Genomic DNA, 27,559 nt, shown 5'->3' on the forward strand with positions numbered 1-27,559 from the left:
CTTTGTTGTCTGGCAGTGAACAAAATAAAAGCTTACTGTTTATGGAATTTTCAAATGTGGGGCCTTTTTATCAGGTCCCAGTTACATGAACATTAGTAGCCGCCTAATCTGTAGCATGTGCCAAATGTGTCCACGGCAGGTAAAAGAAAGGCTGCAAAAGATGGGGCCATTCCAGCCGATGAACATTTTCCTCAGGCAGGAGGTAGACAGGATGCAAAGGGTACTCACCCTGGTCCGAAGCACACTGACTGAGCTAAAACTTGCTATTGACGGCACCATCATCATGAGTGAAAATCTACGAGATGCACTGAATTGCATGTTTGATGCCAGAATTCCAGCTCGGTGGAAAAAAGTACGTTTAAGTCTCTTATTTTACCTAACCACTTTATTGCTATAAATAGTTGTGACTGGCAAGTGGAAAGCATGTAAGGATAATTTGCTCAAAAGTGTTCTTTTGCTTAGGGACGAATCCCCTTACGGCCCTGTGTTTTTCGATCGTAGATAACGAAGGAAATTATTTAGCATCTCTCGTGTATAAGGTACTCTACTGGGCAATTTGCATTATTTATACCATGCATTTTATTGCCCTCATTTTACAGATGAGGAACTTGAGGTTAGGAGAGGTTAAATATATGCAGATCACACACCTAAGAAGTCCAGGAATCAGAATTGGAACCCAAACTCTTGGATGTCAAAGCCCATGGTGCTCGTTTTATAGAAGGGACTGTTCCTAGACACATACATATATCAAAAGTCACACCAAAGAGAAACATTTTCCCTTGCTTTGTCTGTGAATATGTGAGTTTGTGTATCTCAAGATAATAATTTAGCACTGTGCTTACTGTATATGTGTTAGCAATTGTGCTAAATGACAGATGTGGTTTTAAGAAATGGTCTTCTACTTGGAAAAGTACAATGAGTACCTGAGTATCTTTGTAGAGAGCTTGGCTGATGATGGCACTAACAGCTCAGAGCACGGCAGGAGGGCTGGGGGTGGAATCAGATTGGGGGATGTCCAGGGAGGGTGGGGTATAGAGATGAGTTTAGGTTCTGGGGTGACTGAGGCTTGGCCTTTTGGAGGTTACTCAGGTACATGGGAAGGTGACACAGTGAGGTTAGATCTACTAGTCTCTTGGAAGATACTCGTTCAGTGCACAGGCTCTGACGTCCAAGGCTGTGGCAGATCCTAAGGCGGTAGTGGGTCGTGAAGGCGACGTAGGGAGTGCCCTCCCTATTGCTTTCTCCATCTTATTGGATGACGCCACCAGCTATTCCTGAGTCACGCTGCTTAGAAACTCAGATTCACTTTGCCCAGACCCCTTCCCTTCCTTCTCACCTTCAATAAATTTATTGCCAAGGCTGGACAGTTTGCTGTCTGAATTGACTCTCCTTGTTGCCAGTGACAGAGTAATAGCTGCCTGGGAGCTGGGCCTTGTAGGGTCATTTCCCACTGAACTGGCTCACCCAGCATGGTCAGCACCTGGGGGTTCTGCACAGGGACCCTTGTCAGGAGGCACCCTCTCATTAATGGTCCCCTGTGTCCCCAGATCATATGTGGTATAGACACATCTCTTCTAGTTAACACATTTATAACACCTGATTTTTAATTATGATCTTTTTGTGCAGACTTTTATTCTTCTCAACTTGTTATCACTCTTTGGAATTTCAGGGAAAAATAGGCAAATCAATTCTTTAGCTCTTTGACATTCAAGGGGTACATCTGCCCATGTCGATCACTATATTTAATCATACATAGAATATTGCAGTTACAGTAAAATGTTATGAAATATGATTTGAAATACCCAGTGCAGCTGCTGATGAGATTAATGACATATTTATGCCAATTGTAATAATAGAATTTCCACATGTGAATTCAGCCAGAGTGTTACAGGCAGTGAATGCAATTCATTTGCTAATAGTAAAGAGACTTGTGTTTCCATTTCTATTCCTTCATCAGAAGAAATAGCAGTGTATTCTATATAATAACTGTCAAATCACTATGTTATATACTTGAAACCAATATGATATTGTCTATCAAGTATGCTTCAATAAAAATACATATTAAAAAAGTTCATTCTAAGGGATAAAGGCTTCAGAAGATATCTTGCTTGCTTCTTTAAAAGTGGAAAGTGGAGAAAGGCTTGTATGATTTATCATCTGCAGAATATATTTTAATATATTAGAGTATATTTTAATGAGAAGGCCATGGGCACATTTATGTACATAGAAATCTTGTTTTATAGTTATCTATTGAAAATGTAACCTAAGGAACAATAGTTAACACCTGTTCAATTCAATTAACCGCTTTAGTTGCTTTATAGAAGAATGGGTAATAAATATATTCACATGTGGAGGTGAGTGTACTGACATCAGGCATCTTGAACAACATCCTGAACCCTGACCTGATCTGGTTTTCATGTGACGATTAGCTGCTTCTGTCATTTCTTAATATTATTGAGGAGGAAGAACAGCTTGAAAACATAAATGTCAGAACCTAAGGGAAGTTCATGTCTTAGGGACTTCTAAATTCTAAAAATGAAATTGATATTTCATCCTTTTTTCTGTGAAATTTCTAGTTACACAGCAGAGTCAAACCTGTGTTAATTAACTGTTTTAATGTGTTCATTTCAGGCATCGTGGCTCTCAAGTACACTGGGTTTCTGGTTTACCGAACTTGTCGAAAGGAACTGCCAGTTTACCTCCTGGGTTTTCAGTGGCCGACCCCACTGCTTCTGGATGACAGGCTTTTTTAACCCCCAAGGATTTTTAACTGCAATGCGGCAGGTAATAGCTCTGATTTGCACCTGTTGTGTGATGATGATTTTCCTCTACAGGGTTTTCTTCTGTCATTATCGTTTTTATTAAAGACTATAATAAGACAGAATGACTGTCTCTTCCAGGCACCAACAATTATATTGTCCTGAGCATACATCCAGCTGCTAGCTTGAATTTCAAAATATTTATTTTCTATATTTGATTTGATTTTTTTTTCTTTCTAAAGTACAGGTGGTTAAATTAGGACGTGGGTGTTGATTATGAGGGACTCTTTTAAACTCTTTTAATTTTATTCTACTTCTCTTGAACTGGGGTAATTTGGCATTACACGGTCATCACTGTTCTGCTTCTTATGTTAAGACAGACTTTTAATTGCTCCCTTCGTCCTCTGCTTTTGTTCATTCCCTGGATAGGAAATTACTCGGGCCAACAAAGGCTGGGCTCTGGACAACATGGTACTTTGCAACGAAGTCACCAAGTGGATGAAGGATGACATTTCTGCCCCTCCCACAGAGGGTGTCTATGTCTATGGCTTGTACCTTGAAGGTGCTGGCTGGGACAAGAGGAACATGAAACTCATTGAGTCCAAACCAAAAGTGCTCTTTGAGTTGATGCCTGTCATAAGGATTTATGCAGAAAACAATAGTAAGTTGCCTTGCGCTTTGAGGGGGTGTTGGCATTGTCAGGTTGGATGACATTATAAACATGGGTCTCATTTTTTTTTTGCTATGTGAGGATTCTACTGTTTTATCAAGTAGCTTCACATTCACACTCACATTTAATGAGTACTTACTAACCACCAGGTACTTTTTCGAGTGCTACTGGGAGGCAGTGGTTCTAGATAGCTCTTGCCTGTATAACAAAGCACATAAAATACACATGGGTACTTGTGAAACACTGGCAGATGAAGAGAAAAATGAGCATTTGGAATAGTCAATAGGTGGTGGGAAAGGAGGCTATGAATGAGTGAGACGAAGTGGTCAAGGGCTGGGTCTCAGAGCTGGCGGGCCTGGACTGGGTTTGGAAGGCTGATGTGATGAGGAGGAGCATGTGGGGGAAGAGGGCTCTCCAGGCAGGACTTCACAGGGCTCACTGGAGGGGGTGGCTGCACCAGCTTGGAGACTGGGAAGGACAGATTGAATCCAGGGACATTCGGCTTAATCCTGTAGCTAATGGTGAAATGGTTTAGCCTCAGAATGTAATAACACTTCTATGAAGCACACACATTATTCTACTTTGAAAAAGTTATCAAAGCTCTGTTTGACATGTCCAGAAGCACCTAAAGCATCTTCCATGGTGGGTTTGTTATTTTCTGGGGACCTTTGTTACCGCATTTCACTCTGGTAACATCTTCTCAGCAGCAACCACCTCTCAACACATGTGGCATTTCCTTGTTCACTTTATTTTTTAAAACTTAATTTTATTTAAAAAAAATAAAAATTCCATATATTCAAGCTATAGAACATGATGATCTGATATACATCTAAAGAGCGAAATGATTGTGATCAGCCATAAATTTTTAGAGGTGTCGTGACAGTCCTGGTTTGATGACAGAAGCACAAAATATTTTTCTTTAAAGTGAGGGGGAAGATAATCTTTCTTTAAAAGACAGCTTCGAGCACTCCCGTCTCTTAAGTAAAATAACATTTGGAAACATGAGTCAAGGGAAAAGAGTTTATAAACTGTGTTATTTATTTTTTAAGCAAAAATTTGCTCGATACCTAATATATACCAGCCACAATCTTAGGTGCAAGGGACACGAAGATAGTTACAAACCAGATTATGCCCACAAGGGACTGATGGGTTAGTGAAGGAGACTGATAAGTAAATAAATCATTAAATTAGACTTTGATACATGTGATGATAGAGATACACTGAGAATGCTCAGGGAACCTAATGTAACTTTGGGGGATTAGTGGAGACTGCTTTTGAGATGTGCTTTGGAGGACAAGAATGTGTTTGATGGGGAGTTAAGAGAGAGACTTTTCTTGGCAGAGGGAAAGAGCATCAGCTCACTTGGTCATTCAGTGGACATTTATCTGGTGGTGACCACCTGCATTTACTACTGAGGTGCCAGGGATGCAATGGTGGGAGAAACTAAGAAGGATCCCCATTCTCATGGAACGGTCTCAAAGAGGGAAGGGCAGCTGAGAAAGAAGCAAATAAAGTTGATGCTCTGTACTCATGGGTTCTGTACTTATGAATTCTCTGGTACTCTAAGACTTATTGGTAACCCCTGAATCAGTGCTTGTGGCACCTTCCGGTCCTTGGTAGACATGCACAAAGCAGTGAAAAATTCAAGTTGTCTGACATGTGTATTCCCATCTGAGGCTGAATAAGCCGATGCTTTGCCTTCTTGTTTTGGTCTCATACTGTGAATGAGTGTCCTCTTTGTGGTCTAAGTAGTGCTACATTTTTCACATTTTTGTTTTTTTGCTGTTTAAATGGCCCAAGCATAGTGCCGGAGTGCTGTGATGTGCCTTATGAAAAAAATATGGATGTTAAGTGAGCTTCCTTCAGGTATGAGTTGTAGTGCTGCTGGCCTTGTGTTCACTGTTGAAATCAACAGTGCATATTAAAAAGGTGTCTTGAAACTAAAACACACATAAAACAAGGTTATGTATTGATGAGCTGGCAAAAAATGTGACCAGAGGTTCACAGGAACCTCTTCCTATATGTTCCCTGGGAGCAGCAGTTCAATATTCGCTGATCAGTGTTTGCAATGACTTTATATACTTAAGCCCCATAAATAATAGAATTGGCTGTAAATGAATATACTGATTTCAGAGAGTTCTTGTTTCTATAAAGAACACACACACACATGGGAGTCGAGGAAGTGGGGCAGCTTAGGGGCTCAGGGATAATTTGGGGTCTTGCTGAGGAGGGAACATCGGACTGCTGAGATCCAAGGGGTAGAGAACAGCTCTGCTGGTCCAGGAGCAGAGGCAGGTGGGCAGCCATGAGGCAGCAGTGGCTCTGCTGTGTGTGAGGGACAGGAGGGCATATGAAGGAAGAGGAGCCCAGAGGAGAGCCAAGCATCAGCAAAGAAGCATGAAGATGCCCCTGGCACAGCTCCCGGCCCGCGTGGTGGCTCCCACACCCCAGCTGCATCTCAAAGAACAGACGCATCTGCCCGGGCCTTAGACAAGCTCGCTGCCTGTGGCTGTGAACTTACCGGTTCTTAGGGTCGGGTGAAGGCCTGGGGTCGTGATTATTTTAGAGAAATAATAATCAAAGGTTCTTTTACCCAAAAATAATACTTTAGGAATTTTGCTTATTGTATGACTGCATCTAGTTGACAGGTTGTAAAAATGTTTCCCTTATAAAGTGAAAGGAAAATCTTTCTCACATTCGGTTAGGTGTTACTTTTTTATTTCTTGTGACTAAACTGTAAAATCCATTGCCATATGACATTGAACAGCTCAGCATGGTGGTAATAAGATAATAATGTTATAATACAGGCAATTCTTTATTATTTAAGAACAGATTTTTATAGAAGAACTGTACTCATCCTGCTGGGCCTTAGTCAGCGGTGATGCTCATTAACATCAGATAAGGGGGGAAATGAAATAAGCAAAGAAAAAAATGACTAATTTCAAAGTACTGCAAAAATATAAGGCAAAAAAAAGAAAAACTTTAGTTCTTCTTTTCTTTGTTCCTTCTCAACAGAAGTTGGTGTAACTTTTTGCCAGATAGTTTTGTTGTTGGGGAGGTGTTTTTTTTTTTTTGAGTGATGAAGAGCTAACATTCTGCTACTCTTTTCATACTATAAATCTAATTTTCATCTTATTTTGATAACTGTGTAGGGTTCTAAATGAGATAAAGAGGCATAGCATCAGTAATAACCAAAGGGCACTGTAAAAGTACAGCACTTTAAAATGAATATTCTTATAATGAATTGTTTTTATGTTAGTATGAAGGGTAATGTTCAACTTAAAAAATTCATTATTGAATTTCACATACAGGACTGGTCTGTATTCAAAAAGAAGTCTAGATATTTAGTTTAACTCTAAAAATTGAGTGATGTCTCCAAATGTTTATTTTATTCATGTCTCTTGTTAGGACACCAAGAGGAAGTCCCCCAAATAGTAGTAAATTCACCAAGAGCCACCCACGTGGACTCCAGATCCTCTGTTCTCAAAGGAAGTTGAGAAGAGGCAGATACAGGAAAGACACGTCTCCTTTCAGATATACTGTCTAGATAGTGATGCTTCTAAGTGAACTTGAGTGCTATGGCTGATGTGATAGGAAAATGGTCATCTAGAACATTTGGGGGAGCAAATTCATATGCATGTGTCTCTCGACCCTCCCTGATGCAGTCCCATAGGAATGTGGGGCTGGGACAGGAAAGGGACCCCATGGTACCCTGGAGGTGGAGACCTCCTGATTCTCCACAGCACTTCACCCACTTTCAGTTTGTAAACATGGAACTCTGTTTAAGTTGTGGGAAACATGAATCTGGGGGATTTGTTTTAGTGCAAAGCTAAGTGTGTATGTGGAGAGAGGGGGGAAGGGAGAGGAGCAGTCTGACCCATCTTGGGCATCTACTGCATTCCAGGCATTACACTATGCCAGGCATTCACATATAATAACTTACTAAGTCTTTACAAAATCTCTGTAAGATATAGCATGCCTGTTTTGCAGATGAGGAAATTAAGGTGTAGAGACATTATGATTCCATTTGTCTATGATTCCTGGCTACCAAAGCTGGTGTCAGAGTCACACTGAGATGAATGCAAACCTCTGGGAAGTCCTGTGGCTAGTGTTCTACCTAACACAATGCATTTAGGGAGTCTCTGCAACATCTGGGTTGAACCTTGAACAAAAAGGCTACATTGAAAATGAGGACAGCTCCCTTGCATTTTGAAGTCATGTGTTGATTTTTTTCAGGTACGTGGTAAGGCAGACACTCAGAGCCTCTGCCCCATGCAGATGAGAGCTCTTATTCTCTATGGCCTTCCTGCCCCTGTGCTATAAGCTAAAGGTGGCTACCTCTCTGGTCCTATAAAGAGGCCCCACATTCTCAGTGTGCCAGAAGTCTGAATATTTGGGTTGTACTTCTGCCTTTACCACCCTAGTAGTTAGTCATGTGACCTTGGAGGAGTCTCAGGTATGCCACAAATTGAAGTTAGATACTAGCTCTCACTGGGTCATCTCCACGTCTTTCTGCAAAGACAGGGGCACAGATGCATAGTGCTTCCCAACTATGGCTGAGGTTAGGAGCATAGCTTCTGCATCCATTCAGGCCAGGCTTGGTTCTGATCATCTACAGCTTCGTGACCCTGGACGAACAACTCACCTCCTTATGTTTCAGTTTTCTTATCTGCAAAATGAATTTAATAATGGTGCTTTTAATAAAGGATTATTGAGAACATTATACTCACAATATTCAGCATATACGTAGCATACAGTAAATTATTTTAGTATTATTACTATTACTAATATGTTAACTCACAGGCTTGCCAAAGGATTGAAAGAAATATTATGTATGAGATAGCACTATTTAGGAACCTAAATATTATCTGCAAAAAAAGAGACTATAGGAATGATTTAAAGTTTATATGGGAAATCTCTAGATAGCTTGGTTATTTTGGATTTTGGAAGGAAAAGAAGATGTAATGATATACTAACGTTTGGATGACAAATGTAGGCTAGAGAGGAAGGTGACAGGGTTAGAAAATGAAATTCCCTCAAGGTGTCCTATTAAAACCTTTAGGACCCTAAAGGGCATAGCTCACCAGTTTAGGTAACCTTTTCCCTCTGCTCCTCCTTCTGGAGCCCTGGGGCTTTAAATGTATTTAGCTGATTTGTCCTACCTACCTAGCATGTCTATTTTTGTTTTCAAAATTATTTGTCTAACCAGGGGTAATGGTTTCAAGTCATCTGTTTATGTGGTTGTTTAGCATCTGTCAGCACTTTGCCCATGAAATTATATTTTCAGTAGTTTCTAAGCCTGCTGCAGAAGTTTACTGCATGCTGTGATGGCGTGGGCACCTTCAGTTTGGAAGCAATTAAAAACAAATAAAATTAGATAAATATTGCAGATAATTGTTTTTTACCTGCTTATTGAAAAGAATGCTGTTTGTTCCCCAATTCTATTTTTCTTTTGGGATTAAAATCCAAGTAGTCAAATCCTTCCCAAGGTGTAATTATTGTAGTTATCATGTGATTCAAATGTAAGAGTCCAATGGCTAACTTCAAGATTTCTAAAATGATTGTTGGTCAAATGCGTATTAAGAAGAACAGTCAGTTATATATTGGCTATATGTTTACAGATTTTAGGATTAAAGGGCTTAAATATATCAGTTACTATAGTTAGTATTAACTGTGCTTCATGAATTTACTGTCTTACTTATTCATAATTTTTCTTACATATGCCTAATTGTTATTACTAACAATATTTTCATGGTAACTTAAAAATTTGGTTGTTTCTATTGATTAATTTCATGGGAGTAAGCGAACACATAGTTTTAAAGTACTGTAAAATATTGGTGACTCTATTTTAGAACAGGGTTTCTGAACCTTAGTATGATTGGTCCAGGTAACTCTTCATTTTGGGGACTGTTCTGTACATTATGGGATGTGAGCAGCATCTCTGGTCACTACCCACTAGGTGCCAGTGGCACCTTCCCGGTTGTGACAACCAAAAGTGGCTCCAGATAGTGGCGAGTGTCCCCTGGGAGTAGAATTGGCTCTGGTTAAGAATCACTGCTTTAGAATACTTATTTTATATTGAAGCTTATGTATAATATTAGCATATTCAAGTGTTTAACCTCTTCCATTAAAAGTAATTCTTTTATTTAAAAGTGATGGTATAAAAACGCATGGCACAGCAGGTTGAATTGAAGGTCTCACTGGGTCACAAAAATGAGACTTTAACTTCTGATAGTGCCTTGCTTTTGTAGTTTGGTAGAAAAAGATAAATTATTGAGCAATTTTAGTTTTGGGAAACAAACTCACAAACTTTGCTATGTATACATTGCATTTAGAAAGTTACTGTTGGCCACGTTTCAGTGCCCACGTTTGTAGCACTAATTCTAACCAAAGCAAAGTAATCCTGTTAGTTAGAGGTGTTTGTCTCAATAGTTATCAGGGTGTCATTTATAGTACTGGCCTGTCAAGGAGTACAAGGACAGGTGCAGACACACCTTTTCTCTGAAACAATTCCTAATATAGGAGAGAAGAGGAAATAGCATCCTGCTTTCTGAGATGAGATGCACTTATAGATCCCACGGGCAGTGCAGATGTAGCAAGAAGCTACTGAAGCTTAAACTCCATGCAGAGCCCAGTCTTCAAAAGCCCAGTCTTGTATTTTGTCAATTTGTACTCTTTTTCTTAAAGAGTCCCCCTCCCAAAACTGATGTAGGTGTAAGACCCCACATGACCTGGAGTTGTCCCTGATCTTGAGGTTTCCAAAGCTGGAGAGAAAGTGAGCCTTTGGTTAGGGAAGCTATGCACTAGAGTGGATTCTTGGAAGATGGGTGTGCATACGTACATGTCCTTCACCACACATGTGGATTTGGAAACTCCATGAATTTATCTATTCCAGAAAGGTAGATTGAATCTCTGGGAGACGAAGTGTGCTATGCTCTCTGCTTCCCAGCCGTTTTTGTTTGTCTACATACCTGGAGAACTCAACACCTGGGAGGGGTGGGGAACATCCTCTGTCCTGTGATTTCTGATGTGGTTTGGTCTGGCATAGAGGGTCAAAGACAGGATCTTGAGATAATAGTAATAGTGAAATAACAGTGAGAACTGGTACTGGATGTCTGATTAGAAGTGATAGGTGTCTTGTGCCAAAGACAAGCTGTAAAGGGAAAACAAGAGTGTGTTTGCAAAGATCAGATGGGGAAGTGCAGGTGAAAGGGTGGAGGGGGAATGTTGAATTGACAGGTGGATTTAACACTTCCCTTGTGTTGAAGGAGGGAGGAAGCAAGGGGAGCCGGTGCTCACATCATGTGGGCAGGGGTTACTGTCAAGGGCAAGTGGGGTAAACCTGAGAATGTCTGGGGACTTGTCATACTTACTGGAAACCTGCAGTACTGTCTGCTTCCCATCTAGGGATTGGCTGACTGCAGGGAGAATTTCCCTCATTCTACCAAACTCTTCTCTCTTCAGAACGATCTTCAGAATGCTCAAATTTGGCTCTGCACTCTGGGTTGCTTTAATTAGAAATTCACTAACTTTTTTAAATATATATTTTATAGCTTTAAGAGATCCTCGATTTTACTCCTGCCCCATTTACAAGAAGCCAGTCCGAACAGACTTGAACTACATCGCTGCGGTGGACCTCAGGACAGCCCAAGCCCCTGAACACTGGGTGCTCCGTGGGGTTGCCCTTCTCTGTGATGTCAAGTAATATGGGGCATTTTCCCCACCCACCTTGGAAAATGCCGAAGACACGTGATCATAACCTTTATTCTTCTCTGAGTGTTGGACAATGTGTAAATCAGGTGGATCATGCCATTAATGAGTGGCACAGGTTTTTCCCTACTCCTTAGTTGGGTGCTGAATTATATTTAACCTGTGTCATCATTAATGACCAATCACTGTGTTTGTTGAAAAGTTGTTTGGTGATTTAAGAGTACAATTTGGAGCCTCCTAATGAAGTGTGGCCCTCAAATCCACAGGAAGCTGTCTTCCTCTTCCTTGAACTCTATAGACCGACTGGGTTAAATGACGTTATTTCCCTCGAAGGGATTAATCTACTGTTAATGTGATGCTGGTGACAGAGCAGTTCTCTAAGATAATAGAGTAAGTCTGCTGATTTTGCTTCCATTGCATTTTGCATTAGGCCAGGTTAAGAGACCTGTTTTTATGGCTCAAGCAGTCATTTACAAAGACCTTATACAAAATGGAAGGAAATGGATGGGTTAAGAATATGAATAGAAAGTTCATATAATCCTATAGAGTAAACATAGAATGTTCAACCCCATTGATAATTGATAATGAGATAGTAACAGGTATCTGTTATAAAAGAAATTAAAGCTAAAAGTGAATTGTGGTGATGTCTTTGTAAAAGTGATACACTCACAGATCCCTACGGCAATGTAAACCAACCCATCCTTCTTGTAAAATAATTAAATAGGTAAGCACAGAAAGAGCCTTAAAAATGTTCACATGCTTTGATCCTTATTTTCTCTCCTATACCAGAAATAGACCTGGTTATAGACTGAGCCAGCAACATAAAAGACTAAAAAAATTATATATAAAAGTCTGTTTGATAGTAAAATAATATTGGAAATGCCCTAACTGCTCAATAATACATCTGTGCTTATGGAAATTAGGAGATATAAGGCAACCACAAAAAACAATATGGAAGATTTCATAACATGGACATGGTAAGCATGTACTATCAGGTGAAAGATAAAGTCAAAAAAATATAGAGTACACGGTGATTATAACTTTAAAATATATTCGCATGTGGACAAAGAGCAGGAGATAACATGGACAGTTAAACACAGATGTTATCACATGGTAAAGGTTTTAGTTGACTCTGTAATGATTGGAAGAAAAAATAGGGAAAGAAGTCTTAGATGGTGTGTGGGGATTTTACATGGGCTTTTCTCGATTAAGAAAATACTAAGGAACCTTGCATTAGTTTTATTCTCAGTTATGGTTAAAAATTGTAAAGTGCTTCATCTATAACCTACTGACTAGAAAACTCGGTCCATATTAAGTTAGAATTGTGTTTTACAAACCTTTGGTTAACTTCAGATTGGTGTCATTTTGTGTTTTTGGTGGTAAAGGGTTCTATGGGGAGGAAGGGCTATAGGAGACAGGTTGGACCCTTCTCACTAGGCTTTGTTCTGTGACGAGTATCATTTTATGCTAATTATGATGAAAGGCCTGAGTGGCTTATGTGACACCTGTCTGTCTTGTATGACACCATTTTCATTCGAGCAGCTTCTTTTGGTCTGAATTAATATATATCAGTTGATCTGCGTGAGTTGTGATAAGATAATCATTTTATTTTGGAGAGGAAATAGTAAAAATGTAAAAATTATGTGAATTAATAAAACATTGTTAATGAGAGTTTGAATTTTAATTGCTGTTTATTAGCAAGAGCTAAATGCCATTGAGTGTCTAGAAATTAGCATTCAAAACTGGATTTTTTACCAAACAACTTGAAAATGTAGTATTCATATAATTACATGTTGGTATATATGCATAAGTCTTGGAGACCCATAGTAGAAAAGGACACCATGAAAACAACTAGATATGTTTAGGAACTAATGCACTAGGAATGCCACTGAAGCAGTGGCATTTATTTGAATTTCTATTCATCACCGATGGGCCGATGAGGTCCATTTCTGCTTCACCACCCCCTCCCAGCCCTCAGCTCCCACCCACTGAAGGGCACTTGGCGCTGTACTGGACCAGGGGGGCAAGGAAGGACCAACTGATAGAATCCTCTGGGTCATAGGGAGAGTTGCTGACCACCTTGCATACAGGAAAACAGCATGGAGGGTCTTGGTACCCCTGGAGAGTGACAGAGCAGTCCTTTTCATACATCAATATTGATTTATTTAAAAAATTATTTATTTTGTGCCTCCTGTGAGTCAGGCACTCTGGTGCAGGCACTTGTGGAATGATGGAAAAAAAAAATATTGTCACAGTTTCTGATTGTATGGAATTCACGTAGGATTAGACACAGGATATAAGCCATTATTCAGGCCTATAATTTTATATGGACTAAACATGTAATTGTGTAACATGACACATGTGTCAAATAAATAGGAAAAGTTATAGAGTGGGGATTGAAAGCAATGGAAGAAAATACTGCTGCCATGAGTGAGAACAGGGGAGGCAGGTGTCCTGGATTAGAGGCAGGAGCCACACTGTGGCCTCCTCTTTTAGTTTTAGCAAAGGACACAGAAGGTAAAGCAGCTGGGAGCTGCCCTGAGCCGAAGCAGCCACTGCACATCCTTGCCTGTCCTGTCCTAGTCCTCTGCTCCCCCAGTGCACTGCATAGCTGCTGGTGACCCTCTATGCACCGAAGGCCCTTCTAGAATTGGGACGAAACAGAACATTTCGCCACACAGAACTGTCCTTTTATGCTTGGGGCTTACATCTGCATCCAGCAGTAATTTACCTCTGCTAACTCATTTCTCTGAGCTTCTCTTTAAGGGAATGTTGACAAACATCGCACCAACTCAGCCACACAGCAAGGCCACGTCCCTGTTAGGGGACACAGCAGAGCCATGGACCACACCATCTTTACCATGGATGCTGTTTCCCTGCAGAGACCTAATTTGATTGGACCATAAGGAATGCAGAGGTGATGTCTCAATTTCCACCTGAAGGATAAGGGGAAAACAGCTCAGGTCTGCAAGGACTCAGGACTCACCTCTTGCTCCCTAAAGGGAGGAGGTAAGCACAGTGCCAGAAGGAAGAGTATCAGGACACCTGGTCTAGACTAGAGGGTGGAGGAGGCCTGCTTTCTAAATGAAATTTCAAGCCTCATTGTGACGGATGTCAAGTATAGATTAGGGGCTGTTTCAAGTCACTGGAGCGAGAAGTACTTCATTGTGTGAAGCACTATGTGATGTGGAAAAATCTTGCAAAGAATTCAGCATTAAGAGGCATGAGAAGACAAACCACAACCATCCTAGTTAAGAAGCTTGCAGGATTCTCCAGTGTAGACAGAATACACAGCATAAACAATGTCTTCATCCATGATAAAGTTTTGTTCAAAGGGATAGCATTAGAAAAAAACAGGAATGTTAATGCATACTGGTAATGCAATTTATGAAAGTTTTGCAACACAAAAATCCTTAGTAATGATAAAAATAATAAAATAGATATACCTAAGCAATTTTATCTTAAAGACATAATTTCCTCTCCCCTCCCAAATCTGCAACACAATTTTTTTTTCTATGTCAAGCCCTGGCCAGCTACAAAATTGCTTTTGCATTTCAAATAGTTTTCTGTAGGTTATGAAAACATGGGGAAGTTTCATCCTTTGGACTTGTAAGTTCTCTAGTGTTTAGTGCTAGTAATTTTCAAAGTTTATGCATTTTTGGTCAATTGACTGACACCTGCTATATTCAACATGTTGCATAGTAGGTGTCCACAAATACCTCCAATGAAACTTAGGAGAGAATTCAGGGTCAGCTTTAGAATCAGATATGAGATTTGGCTGAGACACTGAATCCACAAATAGGTTCTTACCTATCTTAAATGGTGAGTGTTATTCTGGGTTGCATTTTAAGTATAATGAGCCTCATCAGTGTGAGAGCAGGATGTGTGGGGTGTCTAGTCTGCACCCTGAGGGGTTTTTCAGGTCTGTTCTTGAGCTAGAAAACCAGAATGCTGAGCAGTCACATAGGCAGTGATTATAGCTTGAATCCTACTCTCTCCCTTCATCTGAATGAGAAGAAATGAAAATATAGAGACTAGGTGGGAAGAAAGGAGTCTGAAGGGTGGAAAGAGGGTATCGTGTGTGGGGCAGGATGGTGGATAAGAAGGAGAGCCAGGGTTCTCTCTTTACACAGTTAGAATTTGATTATAGACAGTAACTGGCAGACCAAGACAATGAATGAATAATCTCAAAACTCCTCAGATGAGCCTTTTTTCAAAAATAGCTTCTTTATCCCCTGGATTTCAAAAATTTCTTTCCAAAATATCAACAGTATTATAATCTAATATAATAATTTTGATGCCTTGATGGATTTCACCTGAGGTTTTATAAAACTCCTCTATCAGCTTGTCCCTCTTAGGCACACCCATAAACCACCACGTGGATTTGGCTAATGAGCAGCCTTCTTTGTGCCTTCTCTGATTTAGGGCTCCATTTAGTTTCCCAAGGACCTGGATCTATAGGCCTGCTTGATTGTTTCCAAGTTTGATGTTTGGGGGATGCAGAGCCAAGATTGAGAGCCTTGCCTCCCTTTAATCTGTACACCAGCTGCCATTTCTCCCTGGGCTACAGGTTATGGCTCTTGCTGGGTGTCATGGCGGCAGAGCCACGACACGCTGTGCAGCATGATGTGCTGGCCCTGCTCCAGTGATGTATGATTACTGTTAATACCTTTCTTCATGTATTTCTTCACTCAGGCTAACAGGCATAGTATTCATATCAAATGTCATCACAAACAGACTTGCCTGGAAAGCCAATTAAGATTTTCCCAATGCTTTGTGCAGGAGTCGATTTTCATAAGGCCACCTAGAGTGTTCGTGAGTGCTTGAGAAGGAAGGAAGATTTAATGTGATGAGGCATGCGAAAGAGACTGACTGGAAAGTCACAGAATGGGGAGATTGTGTAGGACTAGGAAGCAAACCCCGTGCGCTAGCTGATACCGAGCATTCCTCCTACTGGGTGCAGTTTAACATTCACTCTGGAGCGTTACCTTGCCCCATTCAGGCCACGGTGATGTGTCCCTTTATAATTTATCTGTGCAGATACTTAAAGCAAATCTCAGGAGACCAGTAGAAAAAGAGCTTATAAAATATTTCCGTATTTTACCATTTGAAAAGGGATCATTTGCACTCATTGAAACTTCATGCTACTCTGGCAAAGAGTGAAAATATTCGTAGTGTCTCTGGACTGTAATAATGGCAGCTGTTCACCATCTTATATCCCCACATACATTATGCCACTGATTGCAAAGATTTATTAGTGGTACAAATGAGGGGCCTTACTAAAGATGATAGCTGGAAGGCTGAATCATGTTCTTGGGAAACAAAAATTCTTTTCCAGGTATTTTGATTGCATTAAAAATCAGTAAAGTGTGCATGAATTGGAGAATATAGCATATGTCTATATACTAATGAGCATGTCTGGCTTGCCTTAGCCTACTTTGGTTTATTTTTATTTGTTTGTTGTTTGTTTTCCTCATCTGTTTTCCCGGTGCTGAAAGTCTGCAAATCGTCCTAGTGAGACAGCTTTCCTGAGATGAAGTTAGAAGTGTGAAATTATTGCCCATTTAATTATTTTATCCCTGCTAATACTAATATGTTTGCATTTAGATGTAAGTGTACTACCACTAATACAAGTATGTTTTACATATAGGATATAGAACAAATACATAATGTTCTAAAATCTATGTCTTGTATATGAATAAAAATCAACTGGATTATTTCCAGAACATTTAAACCCTCTTTTATGTTATATGGTGGGTCTTCAGGTAAACCGTATAAGAACGAGGAATCATCTCTTTTTTTTAAAATTTTATTTTGGTATCATTAATCTACAATTACATGAAGGACATTATGTTTACTAGGCTCCCCCTTCACCAAGTCCCCCTCACATACCCGTTCACAGTCACTGTCCATCAACATAGTAAGATGCTGTAGAATCACTACTTGTCTTCACTGTGTTGCACAGCTCCCCCATGCCCCCCACACACTATACATGCTAATCGTAATGCCCCCTTTCTTTTTTCCTGCCCTTATCCCTCCCTTCCCACCCATCCTCCCCAGTCCCTTTGCCTTTGGTAACTGTTAGTCCATTCTTGGGTTCTGTGATTCTGCTGCTGTTTTGTTCCTTCAGTTTTCTTTTGTTCTTATACTCCACATATGAGTGAAACCATTTGGTACTTGTCTTTCTCTGCCTGGCTTATTTCACTGAGCATAATACCCTCTAGCTCCATCCATGTTGTTGCAAATGGTAGGATCTGTTTTTTCTTATAGCTGAGTAATATTCCATTGTGTATATGTACCACAGCTTCTTTATCCATTCTTCTACTGATGGACATTTAGGTTGCTACCATATCTTGGCTATTGTAAATAGTGCAGCGATAAACATAGGGGTGCATCTGTCTTTTTCAAACTGGAGTGCTGCATTCTTAGGGTAAATTCCTAGAAGTGGAATTCCTGGGTCAAATGGTATTTCTATTTTGAGCATTTTGATGTACCTCCATACTGCTTTCCACAATGGTTGAACTAATTTACATTCCCACCAGCAGTGTAGGAGGGTTCCCCTTTCTCCACAACCTTGCCAACATTTGTTGTTGGTTGTCTTTTGGATGGCAGCTATCCTTACTGGTGTGAGGTGATACCTCATTGTAGTTTCAATTTGCATTTCTCTGATGACAAGAGATGTGGAACATCTTTTCATGTGGCTGTTGGCCATCTGAATTTCTTCTTTAGAGAACTGTCTATTCAGCTCCTCTGCCCATTATTTAATTGGATTATTTGCTTTTTGTTTGTTGAAGTGTGTGAGCTCTTTATATATTTTGGATGTCAACCCTTTGTCGGCTCTGTCATTTATGAATATATTCTCCCATACTGTAGGATACCTTTTTGTTCTATTGATGGTGTCCTTTGCTGTACAGAAGTTTTCAGCTTGATATAGTCCCATTTGTTCATTTTTGCTTTTATTTCCCTTGCCCAGGGAGATATATTCATGAAGAAGTCGCTAATGTTCACATCCAAGAGATTTTTGCCTATGTTCTTTTCTAAGAGTTTTATGGTTTCATGACTTACATTCAAGTCTTTGATCCATTTCTAATTTACTTTTGTGTATGGGGTTAGACAGTGATCCAGTTTAATGCTCTTACATGTAGCTGTCCAGTTTTGCCAGCACCATCTGTTGAAGAGTCTGTCATTTCCCCATTGTATGTCCATGGCCCCTTTATCGAATATTAGTTGACCATATATGTTTGGGTTTATGTTTGGAGGCTCTATTCTGTTCCATTGGTCTGTGGCTCTGTTCTTGTGCCAGTACCAAATTGTCTTGATTACTGTGGCTTTGTAGTAGAGCTTGAAGTTGGGGAGCGAGATCCTCCCCACTTTATTCTTCCTTCTCAGGATTGCTGTAGCTATTCAGGGTTTTTGGTGTTTCCATATGAATTTTTGAACTATTTGTTTTAGTTCATTGAAGAATGCTGTTGGTAATTTGATAGGGATTGCATCGAATCTGTATATTGCTTTGGGCAGGATGGCCATTTTGACAATATTAATTCTTCCTAGCCAGGAGCATGGGATGAGTTTCCATTTGTTAGTGATCTCTTTAATTTCTCTGAAGAGTGTCTTATAGTTTTCAGGGTATAGGTCTTTCACTTCCTTGGTTAGGTTTATTCCTAGGTATTTTTTTATTCTTGATGCTATTGTGAATGGAATTGTCTTCCTGATTTCTCTATTAGTTTATTGTTAGTGTATAGGAAAGCAACAGATTTCTGTGTGTTAATTTTGTATCCTGCAACTTTGCTGAATTCCAATAATAGCTCTAGTAGTTTTGGAGTGGAGTCTTTAGGGTTTTTTATGTACAGTATCATGTCATCTGCAAATAGTGACAGTTTAACTTCTTCTTTACCAATCTGGATTCCTTTATTTCTTTGTTTTATCTAATTGCCGTGGCTAGGACCTCCAGTATTATGTTGAAAACCTGGGGAGAGTGGGCATCCCTGTCTTGTTCCTGATTGCAGAGGAAAAGCTTTCAGCTTCTCGCTGTTCAGTATGATGTTGGCTGTGGGTTTATCATATATGGCCTTTATTATGTTGAGGCACTTGCCCTCTATACCCATTTTGTTGAGAGTTTTTATCATGAATGGATGTTGAATTTTGTCGAATGCTTTTTCAGCATCTATGGAGATGATCATGTGGTTTTTGTCTTTCTTTTTGTTGATGTGGTGGATGATGTTGATGGATTTTCAAATGTTGTAACATCCTTGCATCCCTGGGAAGAATCCCACTTGGTCATGGTGTATGATCCTTTTGATGTATTTTTGAATTCAGTTTGCTAATATTTTGTTGAGTATTTTTGCATCTACATTCATCAGAGATATTGGTCTGTAGTTTTCTTTTATGGTGGGGTCTTTGCCTGGTTTTGGTATTAGGGTGATGTTGGCTTCATAGAATGAGTTTGAGAGTATTCCCTCCTCTTATATTTTTCGAAAACTTTAGGGAGAATGGGTATTATGTCTTCTCTGTATGTCTGATAAAATTCCGAGGTAAATCCATCTGGCCTAGGGGTTTTGTTCTTGGGTAGTTTTTTGATTACCGCTTCAATTTCGTTGCTGGTAATTGGTCTGCTTAGATTTTCTGTTTCTTTCTGGGTCAATCTTGGAAGGTTGTATTTTTCTAGGAAGTTGTCCATTTCTCCTAGGTTTCCCAGCTTGTTAGCATATAGGTTTTCATAGTACTCTTTAATAATTCTTTGTATTTCTGTGGGGTCTGTCGTGATTTTTCCTTTCTCGTTTCTGATTCTGTTGATGTGTGTTGACACTCTTTTCCTCTTAATAAGTCTGGCTAGAGGCTTATCTATTTTGTTCATTTTCTTGAAGAACCAGCTCTTGGTTTCACTGACTTTTGCTATTGTTTTATTCTTCTCAATTTTATTTATTTCTTCTCTGATCTTTATTATGTCCCTCCTTCGGCTGACCTTAGGCCTCATTTGTTCTTCTTTTTCCAATTTTGATAATTGTGACATTAGACCATTCATTTGGGATTGTTCTTCCTTCTTTAAATATGCCTGGATTGCTATATACTTTCCTCTTAAGACCGCTTTTGCTGCGTCCCACAGAAGTTGGGGCTTTGTGTTGTTGTTGTCATTTGTTTCCATATATTGCTGGATCTCCATTTTAATTTGGTCATTGATCCATTGATTATTTAGGAGCATGTTGTTAAGCCTCCATGTGTTTGTGAGCCTTTTTGCTTTCTTTGTACAATTTATTTCTAATTTTATGCCTTTGTGGTCTGAAAAGTTGGTTGGTAGGATTTCAATCTTTTGGAATTTACTGAGGCTCTTTTTGTGGCCTAGTATGTGGTCTATTCTGGAGAATGTTTCATGTGCACTTGAGAAGAACGTGTATCCTGTTGCTTTTGGATGTAGAGTTCTATAGATGTCTATTAGGTCCATCTGTTCTAGTGTGTTGTTCAGTGCCTCTGTGTCCTTACTTATTTTCTGTCTGGTGGATCTGTCCTTTGGAGTGAGTGGTGTGTTGAAGTCTCCTAGAATGAATGTGTTGCATTCTATTTCCTCCTTTAATTCTGTTACTATTTGTTTCACATATGTTGGTGCTCCTGTATTGGGTGCATGTATATTTATAATGGTTATATCCTCTTGTTGGACTGAGCCCTTTATCATTATGTAATGTCCTTCTTTATCTTTTGTTACTTTCTTTATTTTGAAGTCTATTTTGTCTGATACTAGTATTGCAACACCTGCTTTTCTCTCTCTGTTGTTTGCATGAAATATCTTTTTCCATCCCTTGACTTTAAGTCTGTGCATGTCTTTGGGTTTGAGTCTCTTGTAAGCAGTATATGGATGGGTCTTGCTTTTTTATCCATTCTATTACTCTGTGTCTTTGGATTGGTGCATTCAGTCCATTTACATTTAGGGTGATTATTGAAAGGTATGTACTTACTGCCATTGCAGGCTTTAAGTTTGTGGTTACCAAAGGTTCAAGGTTAGCTTCTTTACTATCTTACTGTCTAACTTAACTCACTTATTGAGCTATTATAAATACGGTCTGATGATTCTTTATTTCTCTCCCTTCTTATTCCTCCTCCTCCATTCTTACGTTGGATGTTTTGTTCTGTGCTCTTTTTAGGAGTGCTCCCATCTAGAGCAGTCCCTGTAAGATGCCCTGTAGAGGTGGTTTGTGGGAGGCAAATTCCCTCAACTTTTGCTTGTCTGGGAATTGTTTAATCCCTCCTTCATGTTTAAATGATAATCGTGCTGGATACAGTATTCTTGGTTCGAGGCCCTTCTGTTTCATTGCAATAAGTATATCATGCCATTCTCTTCTGGCCTGTAGGGTTTCTGTTGAGAAGTCTGATGATAGCCTAATGGGTTTTCCTTTGTAGGTAACCTTTTTTCTCTCTGGATGCCTTTAATACTCTTTTCTTGTCTTTGATCTTTGCCATTTTAATTATTATGTGTCTTGGTGTTGCCCTCCTTGAATCCCTTGTCATGGGAGTTCTGTGTACCTCTGTGGTCTGAGAGGCCATTTCCTCACCTAGTTTGGGGAAGTTTTCAGCAATTATTTCTTCAAAGATACTTTCTGTCCCTTTTTCTCTCTCTTCTTCTTCTGGTACCCCTATAATGCAGATATTGTTCCATTTCAATTGGTCACACAGTTCTCTTAATATTCTGTTATTCCTGGAGATCCTTTTGTCTCTCTCTGTATCAGCTTCTCTGTGTTCCTGTTCTCTGTTTTCTAGTCCATTAATGGTCTCTTGAATCTCGTTCATTCTGCTTTGAAGTCCTTCCAGAGATTGTTTTATTTCTGTATTCTCCCTCCTTAGTTCTTGCATATTTCTCTGCAAGTCCATCAGCATGGTTATGACTTTTGTTTTGAATTCTTTTTCAGGAAGATTGGTTAAATCTATCTCCCCAGGTTCTTTCTCAGGGGAAGATGTAGAAGATATCGAAGATGTCAGGGTTAGTCTTGTCTGGATCAAATTTTTTTGCCTTTTCATGTTGATAGGTGCAGTGGTATGCTGTTGACTCGTCTGTCAGCTGGGAGAGCCAAGACTCTTTCCACTTGCTCCTGGCCTTTCTTTACTGGGACAACTGTGACCTCTAGTGGCTTGTGTTGGCCAATTGCATGTAGACTGGGTCTCTGTATCTTGCCGTGTCAGTATGGAGGAAGCTCCCTAGCTGTGGGCGTGGCCAGCCTCAGGCTGCTGCTCTGCTATGGTGGGGCCCTGGAGGGGTATTGGATGGGGGTCTGTTTAGCTGTTTACCTCCATGAGGGGTCTCAGAGCTGTTGCCCAGGGAGTTAGTTCACCCAGAGTTCTCTGGAATTTCCAGCTGCTAGACTGTGACCCGGGATGCTTTTGTCCAGCTGTGGGGTCCCTGTCCCTTTAAGACTTTCAAAAAGCACTCGCTTTTCTTTGTCCCAGGGGTTCAGGCTGCGGGACCTGTTCACAGGTCTTACTGTCCTACTTCCCTAGTTTCTGGCACCCCATGCATGGACTGTGTATCTGTGCTCTGGTGCGGATGGCTAGGGCTGGGTGTTTAGCAGTCCTGGGCTCCCTCTTCCTCCCCACTCTGACTCCTCTCCTCCCACCGGGAGCTGGGGTGAGGGGCCTCAGGTACCGCCGGGCTGCAGCTTGTATCTTACCCCCTTCGCGAGGCACTGTGTTCTCGCAGGTGTGGATGTAGTCTGGCTGTTGTCTTGTGTCTTCTGGTCTGTCTTTTAGGTATAGTTGTATTTGTTGTACTTTCAAAAATATATATGTTTTTGGGAGGAGATTCCCACTGTCTTACTCATGCTGCCATCTTGGCTCCGGTATCATCTCTTAAATAGACCTCAGCAATATAATTTTGTGCCAGCCTCTTGGTGATTTATAACAATGAATTTTTAGAAGAAATATAACAGCAGACACAGCTGTGTTGTTCTGTTGCCTATGGTGTGGGTCTCTATCTTGCTGCAATGATGTCCTTATCATTCTACTGGGACAGTCTACTTCACAAAGGACAGGCTTCTGGTGAGTCTTGGTATACAGGATCTGCAGCGTCTATCATAAATCCCCAGATGATTTACAGTATTATAGGCACTGGGGCAAAACTTTGCCAGATTGTGAGACCCTTTGATTGTGTCTTTGCACAAAGACCTTCCTCTATTTCAGTGCCACCTTTAGTTGTATCTGTGGCTCCCAGTGGTTTGACTGCTGATGGCTTAAGATGAGATGCCCTTGGAGGACTGTTTGCAGTTAGGTACAGACCTAGACTTAAAGAGACTCTTGCTTGCTGTTCACTGGCCTCATCTTTTGCCCTTCAGGAACAGCCAGGATTTTCACAGAAGCATCTTTACAATGTGGGGCATGGATGACCCATGGATGTCAGAGGTTGTCTTTCAAATTGAACTCCATGTTTAAAGGAAAGCTCTGCATCTCATACAGGAGACAAGGACAGATACTGGAGGTTCAGACTGATCTGGCCTATTTCAGTAGGATTATTACTACTATTTTGTTCTAAGATGAGAAGTTTGGGAATGTCAAAGCCAAATGGCACTCCAGGAAAATAGCTGTAAATCTGGACTCTCCTGGCCTGATCAGGTACTCCACTTGGCCACATTATTTCAGCTCTGACCATATCACTTAAGGCTCTCTTAACCATGAGCATCTTTGTACATGATCATGTCCCTACTCATGGGCTCAAAGCCTACTCTAGCAAAATGTCTAGAGGAAAAAGTCAGTGTTCTAAGTGAGGATGCTAATATCCATCCCACCCACACCCTCATCTCAAAACCTTCCCTCCTGCCCTGCTCTGGGGAAGGTCCTAGTTTCCCTGCATTTAGCATCTACTTGCCCAGCTCAAGTCATCTGCTGGTGGCTGTTGACATCTGGGCATCACAGGCGTAGGAGTAGGAATCACTCTGGACTCCGAAGATTTTGCCTGCATACGTCCCTCCTCTCTGAGAACTTATCCTCAGTTGGCTACCCAGACACACCTTTCCTGAATGAAAACTAACTGTGTATTCTCACATGTCATTGAGTCCTGATGTCTGATGCTGACATTCACACTGTGAGTTGTCAAATATTCTTCCCTTCTGCTAGTTTGGACTAGTGAGACAGGTTATTGGCTTCATTCACAAAAGAGTGAGTGGTTCACAAACCTAGGTGAGATGACAAGGGGAGATGTAAAATAAACAATGATATTGGGTTGGCATCAAAGTTACTACTTTTTTGATTTTAAAAAAGATCTTGTTAAAAGAATGGTTCTTAACCTGGCTGTACATTAGAATCATCTGGGGAGCTTTTAAAAAATACTGACATTAAGGCTTTGCAATCCAAATATCTGAGGGAGGGTCCAAGACCTCCTGTTACAGCAGGTAGAGTAGAGAACCACTAAGTTCAATGTATAAACAAGTGCGGATGATTAGAAACAGTAAAATAATTGGGAAACATACATGAGGGGTTCAAACAACTTAGAGCAACTCTATAACTAAACAGAGTTGAGATGGTAAAAAGTACTTTATAAAAAGTGACATTAGAGTGTTTTTCATATTCACCTCCAATTTTCAAATCTTTATTATAAAATACTACTGCTGAATTCTGTAGTCCTCAACTCATGAAGCTAAATAATTCTTTTTTTAAAACTAAAATAATTTCAGGTATTGGACTGAGTTGTTTATAGGTTTACTGAATCATTTTATCTTATTTAAATTTACTTTGGAGAGTTCGTGGTGAATATGTATTTTAATTGACTTTTTACCCAGGTTTGCTGAGGTATAATTGACAATTAATCATGCATGTATTTAAGGTATAAAACTTGATGATTTGGTATATGTTGTCTTGCCTGAGAGTTTCAGCCTTGGGCAAGTTCACTAATGATTTACTGAGACCATGAAATGACAACAGAATGTTCTTGGGGCAAGAGGGTTTATACCCAGCTCTATTCTCACAGTGATAGGTCGAGCACTAGAATCAGGTTTGCATTCAGCAGTCTGCAGGTCTATAATCCACCTCTGTCTCTGCCTCTGGGCCCTCTGCCCCTGCAGTCGTCTCAGTCTCTGTCCTTGGTGCTGCCACCACTCCAATCTCTGCTCTCCTGCAGCTGTGCAGCCCTAGCGTATTGCACAGAATGCTTTATATAGGGTCAATACTAACTTACTGCCCACACGTGTGCAAGCCTAACCCTCTGAGCATTACACGTGCACAGTGGGCAAGCAGACAAGGGTCAGGTGAGGATCCTGGCCATAGGAACTTTCATTTTCTCTACAGTGTATACATCTGACATAATCACCAGAATCTAGTTAATATATCCATCACCTCACATAATTACCCTCTCTTTTTGTGTGTGTAGTGAGAACTGCTGTGAAAACATAACCCCGAGGTTCTTGTTCTTTGTTAGAAATGTGGTTCAATGCACTACATTGGTGTTCTTAGGTGAGTCACTTGGGGATCTTGCTATAAAAGTGGATTAAATACAGTAGGGCAGTTGTGGGGCATTGTTTTTCTAGCAAGCTCCTGGATGGTACGTATGCTGCTGACAAGACACTGTTAATTATCTTTCTCTGGATTTTGAAGCTCTGCTTTCAGATTCATTCACATTTAGGATCCCTGCATCTGCATGGTGATTGACTCCTTTATTAGTATGTCATATTTCTCTTTTTCCTTGGTAATACTCCTTCTGATGTCTCCTTGTTTGATATTAATATAGCCACTCCCGATTTCTTTCGGTTATACTTTTCCATCCTTCCATTTTATTTTTATCTATTTTTCTACTTTCTAACCCATCTATGCCTTTATTTAAAGTGGGTTTCTTATATAGTTCAGTCTTTCTTTTTAATATAATCCCATAACTTCTGTCTTTTAATAAGGGTGTGTTAACCATTTATATTTCATGTGATTATTGATGTGGTTTCTACAATCTTACTCTTGTTTTCTGTTTGTTCCATCTCTTTTTTTGTTCTTTTCTCTTTTTCTGTGTGCTTAAGGATTATTATATCCCATTTTATCTCCTATATTGGTTTATTGGTTACAACTCATTCATTTCCTCTTCTTTTGATGGATTCCTGGTGAAATGGCCTTACTGTTCCCCTTGGCTTGACTGAAATTTATACAGTCTTCTTCCTGCTTCTAGGCCACTGACTTCCTTTTTCTTAGAACATGTACTTTAGAAAACTTGTCATTGTAAATTCTTTCTCTGCCCCTTTGAGATAACAAGGACCTGGAAGCCATCCTTTTGAAATGTACATCAAGGCAGATAAGGCTCCCCTGCCCAGGCTCTGAGGGCGGGTGGGAGCCCAACTGCAGTGAGCAGCAGTCAGCACACACGGCTGACTCCGTCCCAGTGGGGAGCCCTCCCCAGGGGCCCCCAGGCCTTTCCCATTAGCTCAGCCCAGCGTTTAAAACCTCCTGCATTTTGTTTCAATGGATTTGGATTCAAGCTCTTTCTCCTGTTGAACAGTGTTCCTTGCTATTTTTAGCAAGGATCTGGTGCAATTTTTCTTTTAAAAGAGTTTACAATGTATACGTTTGCTTTTCACCATCTACTTTCAAATTATATCACATCACCTACAAGAAACTTATGATCCCTCCCTCTCATCCTTTCTGCTATTATTGGTACACATTTTGCTTTTCCATGTGTTTTAAGTCCCATAATATATTTTAACTATCTGTGTCGATTATCTTTTAGAGTGATTAAGAGAAATATCTCTCATATTTACCTTACTTTTTCCATTTTCTTCACTCTTCCTTTCTTTGTGTAGATCTAAGTCTGTATCTGCTATCATACTGCTTTTGCTTGATGAACTTTGAGCATTTCTTTAAGACCTTCTCTGCGGCCTTTTTCAGCTTTTGTTGTCCAGAACAGTCTTTATTTCACCTATTTTTTTTTTTGTGTATAGAGTTCTGGGTTGTCCAGTTTTTCTTTAAAACTCTTTTTAATGTATGGTTAAATTTGAAAAGCAAACTTTGAAAACCAAATAACCTATTTCTTTTTTCTAGTTCTTTCAGGGACAGAAGGCAGGGTCCTTTCTGATAAAACCTGGTGCCCTCAGGTATGAAAAACTGAACACAGCCTAGCGCTTGGCCTCTTCTAGGGCCTGGAGAACATGGAGGGTATCAGACAGCTTCTGGGTCAACCACCTCCTACATTACACAAATGCTTCGGTGAGAATTCTGGGAGTGTCTCCTGAAACGTGAAGGAATAGTCTAGGTCAGTGAGGTATTAGAAACAGAGGTCTCCTCTATTCCAGGTCTCTGCCTAATAGAAGTTTTAAGTTTGGAGTCTATATGGCTTTTTCTCACTGTTAGAATAGGGATAATTTGCTTTGAAACTGCTTATACTTAATGAGGAAGCAGAAAATAGGGTGTTTCTAATTTCCTAAAATGAAATTTCACTAATATGCCATCAGTCTCTTTATGTTCCTCATGAAGGTCA

The 27,559-nt window shown here is 40.1% G+C and overlaps 1 protein-coding gene across 1 annotated transcript in view; it reads left to right on the plus strand.

Moving 5' to 3' along the window:
• DNAH5 (dynein axonemal heavy chain 5) overlaps window positions 1–12,810 on the plus strand; it is a 262,049-nt gene extending 249,239 nt beyond the window's left edge. Inside the window, exons 76-79 of the mRNA XM_073237789.1 lie at window positions 140–352; window positions 2,632–2,784; window positions 3,189–3,420; window positions 10,983–12,810. Of these exons, the coding sequence (XP_073093890.1) occupies window positions 140–352; window positions 2,632–2,784; window positions 3,189–3,420; window positions 10,983–11,134 (750 nt within the window). The 3' untranslated portion in view covers window positions 11,135–12,810. The remainder of the gene's footprint in view (window positions 1–139; window positions 353–2,631; window positions 2,785–3,188; window positions 3,421–10,982) is intronic.
• Window positions 12,811–27,559: the final 14,749 nt, after the last annotated feature.

The sequence above is a fragment of the Manis javanica genome, chromosome 1 (assembly GCF_040802235.1).
Source record: "Manis javanica isolate MJ-LG chromosome 1, MJ_LKY, whole genome shotgun sequence".
NCBI classification, from domain to species: domain Eukaryota; kingdom Metazoa; phylum Chordata; class Mammalia; order Pholidota; family Manidae; genus Manis; species Manis javanica.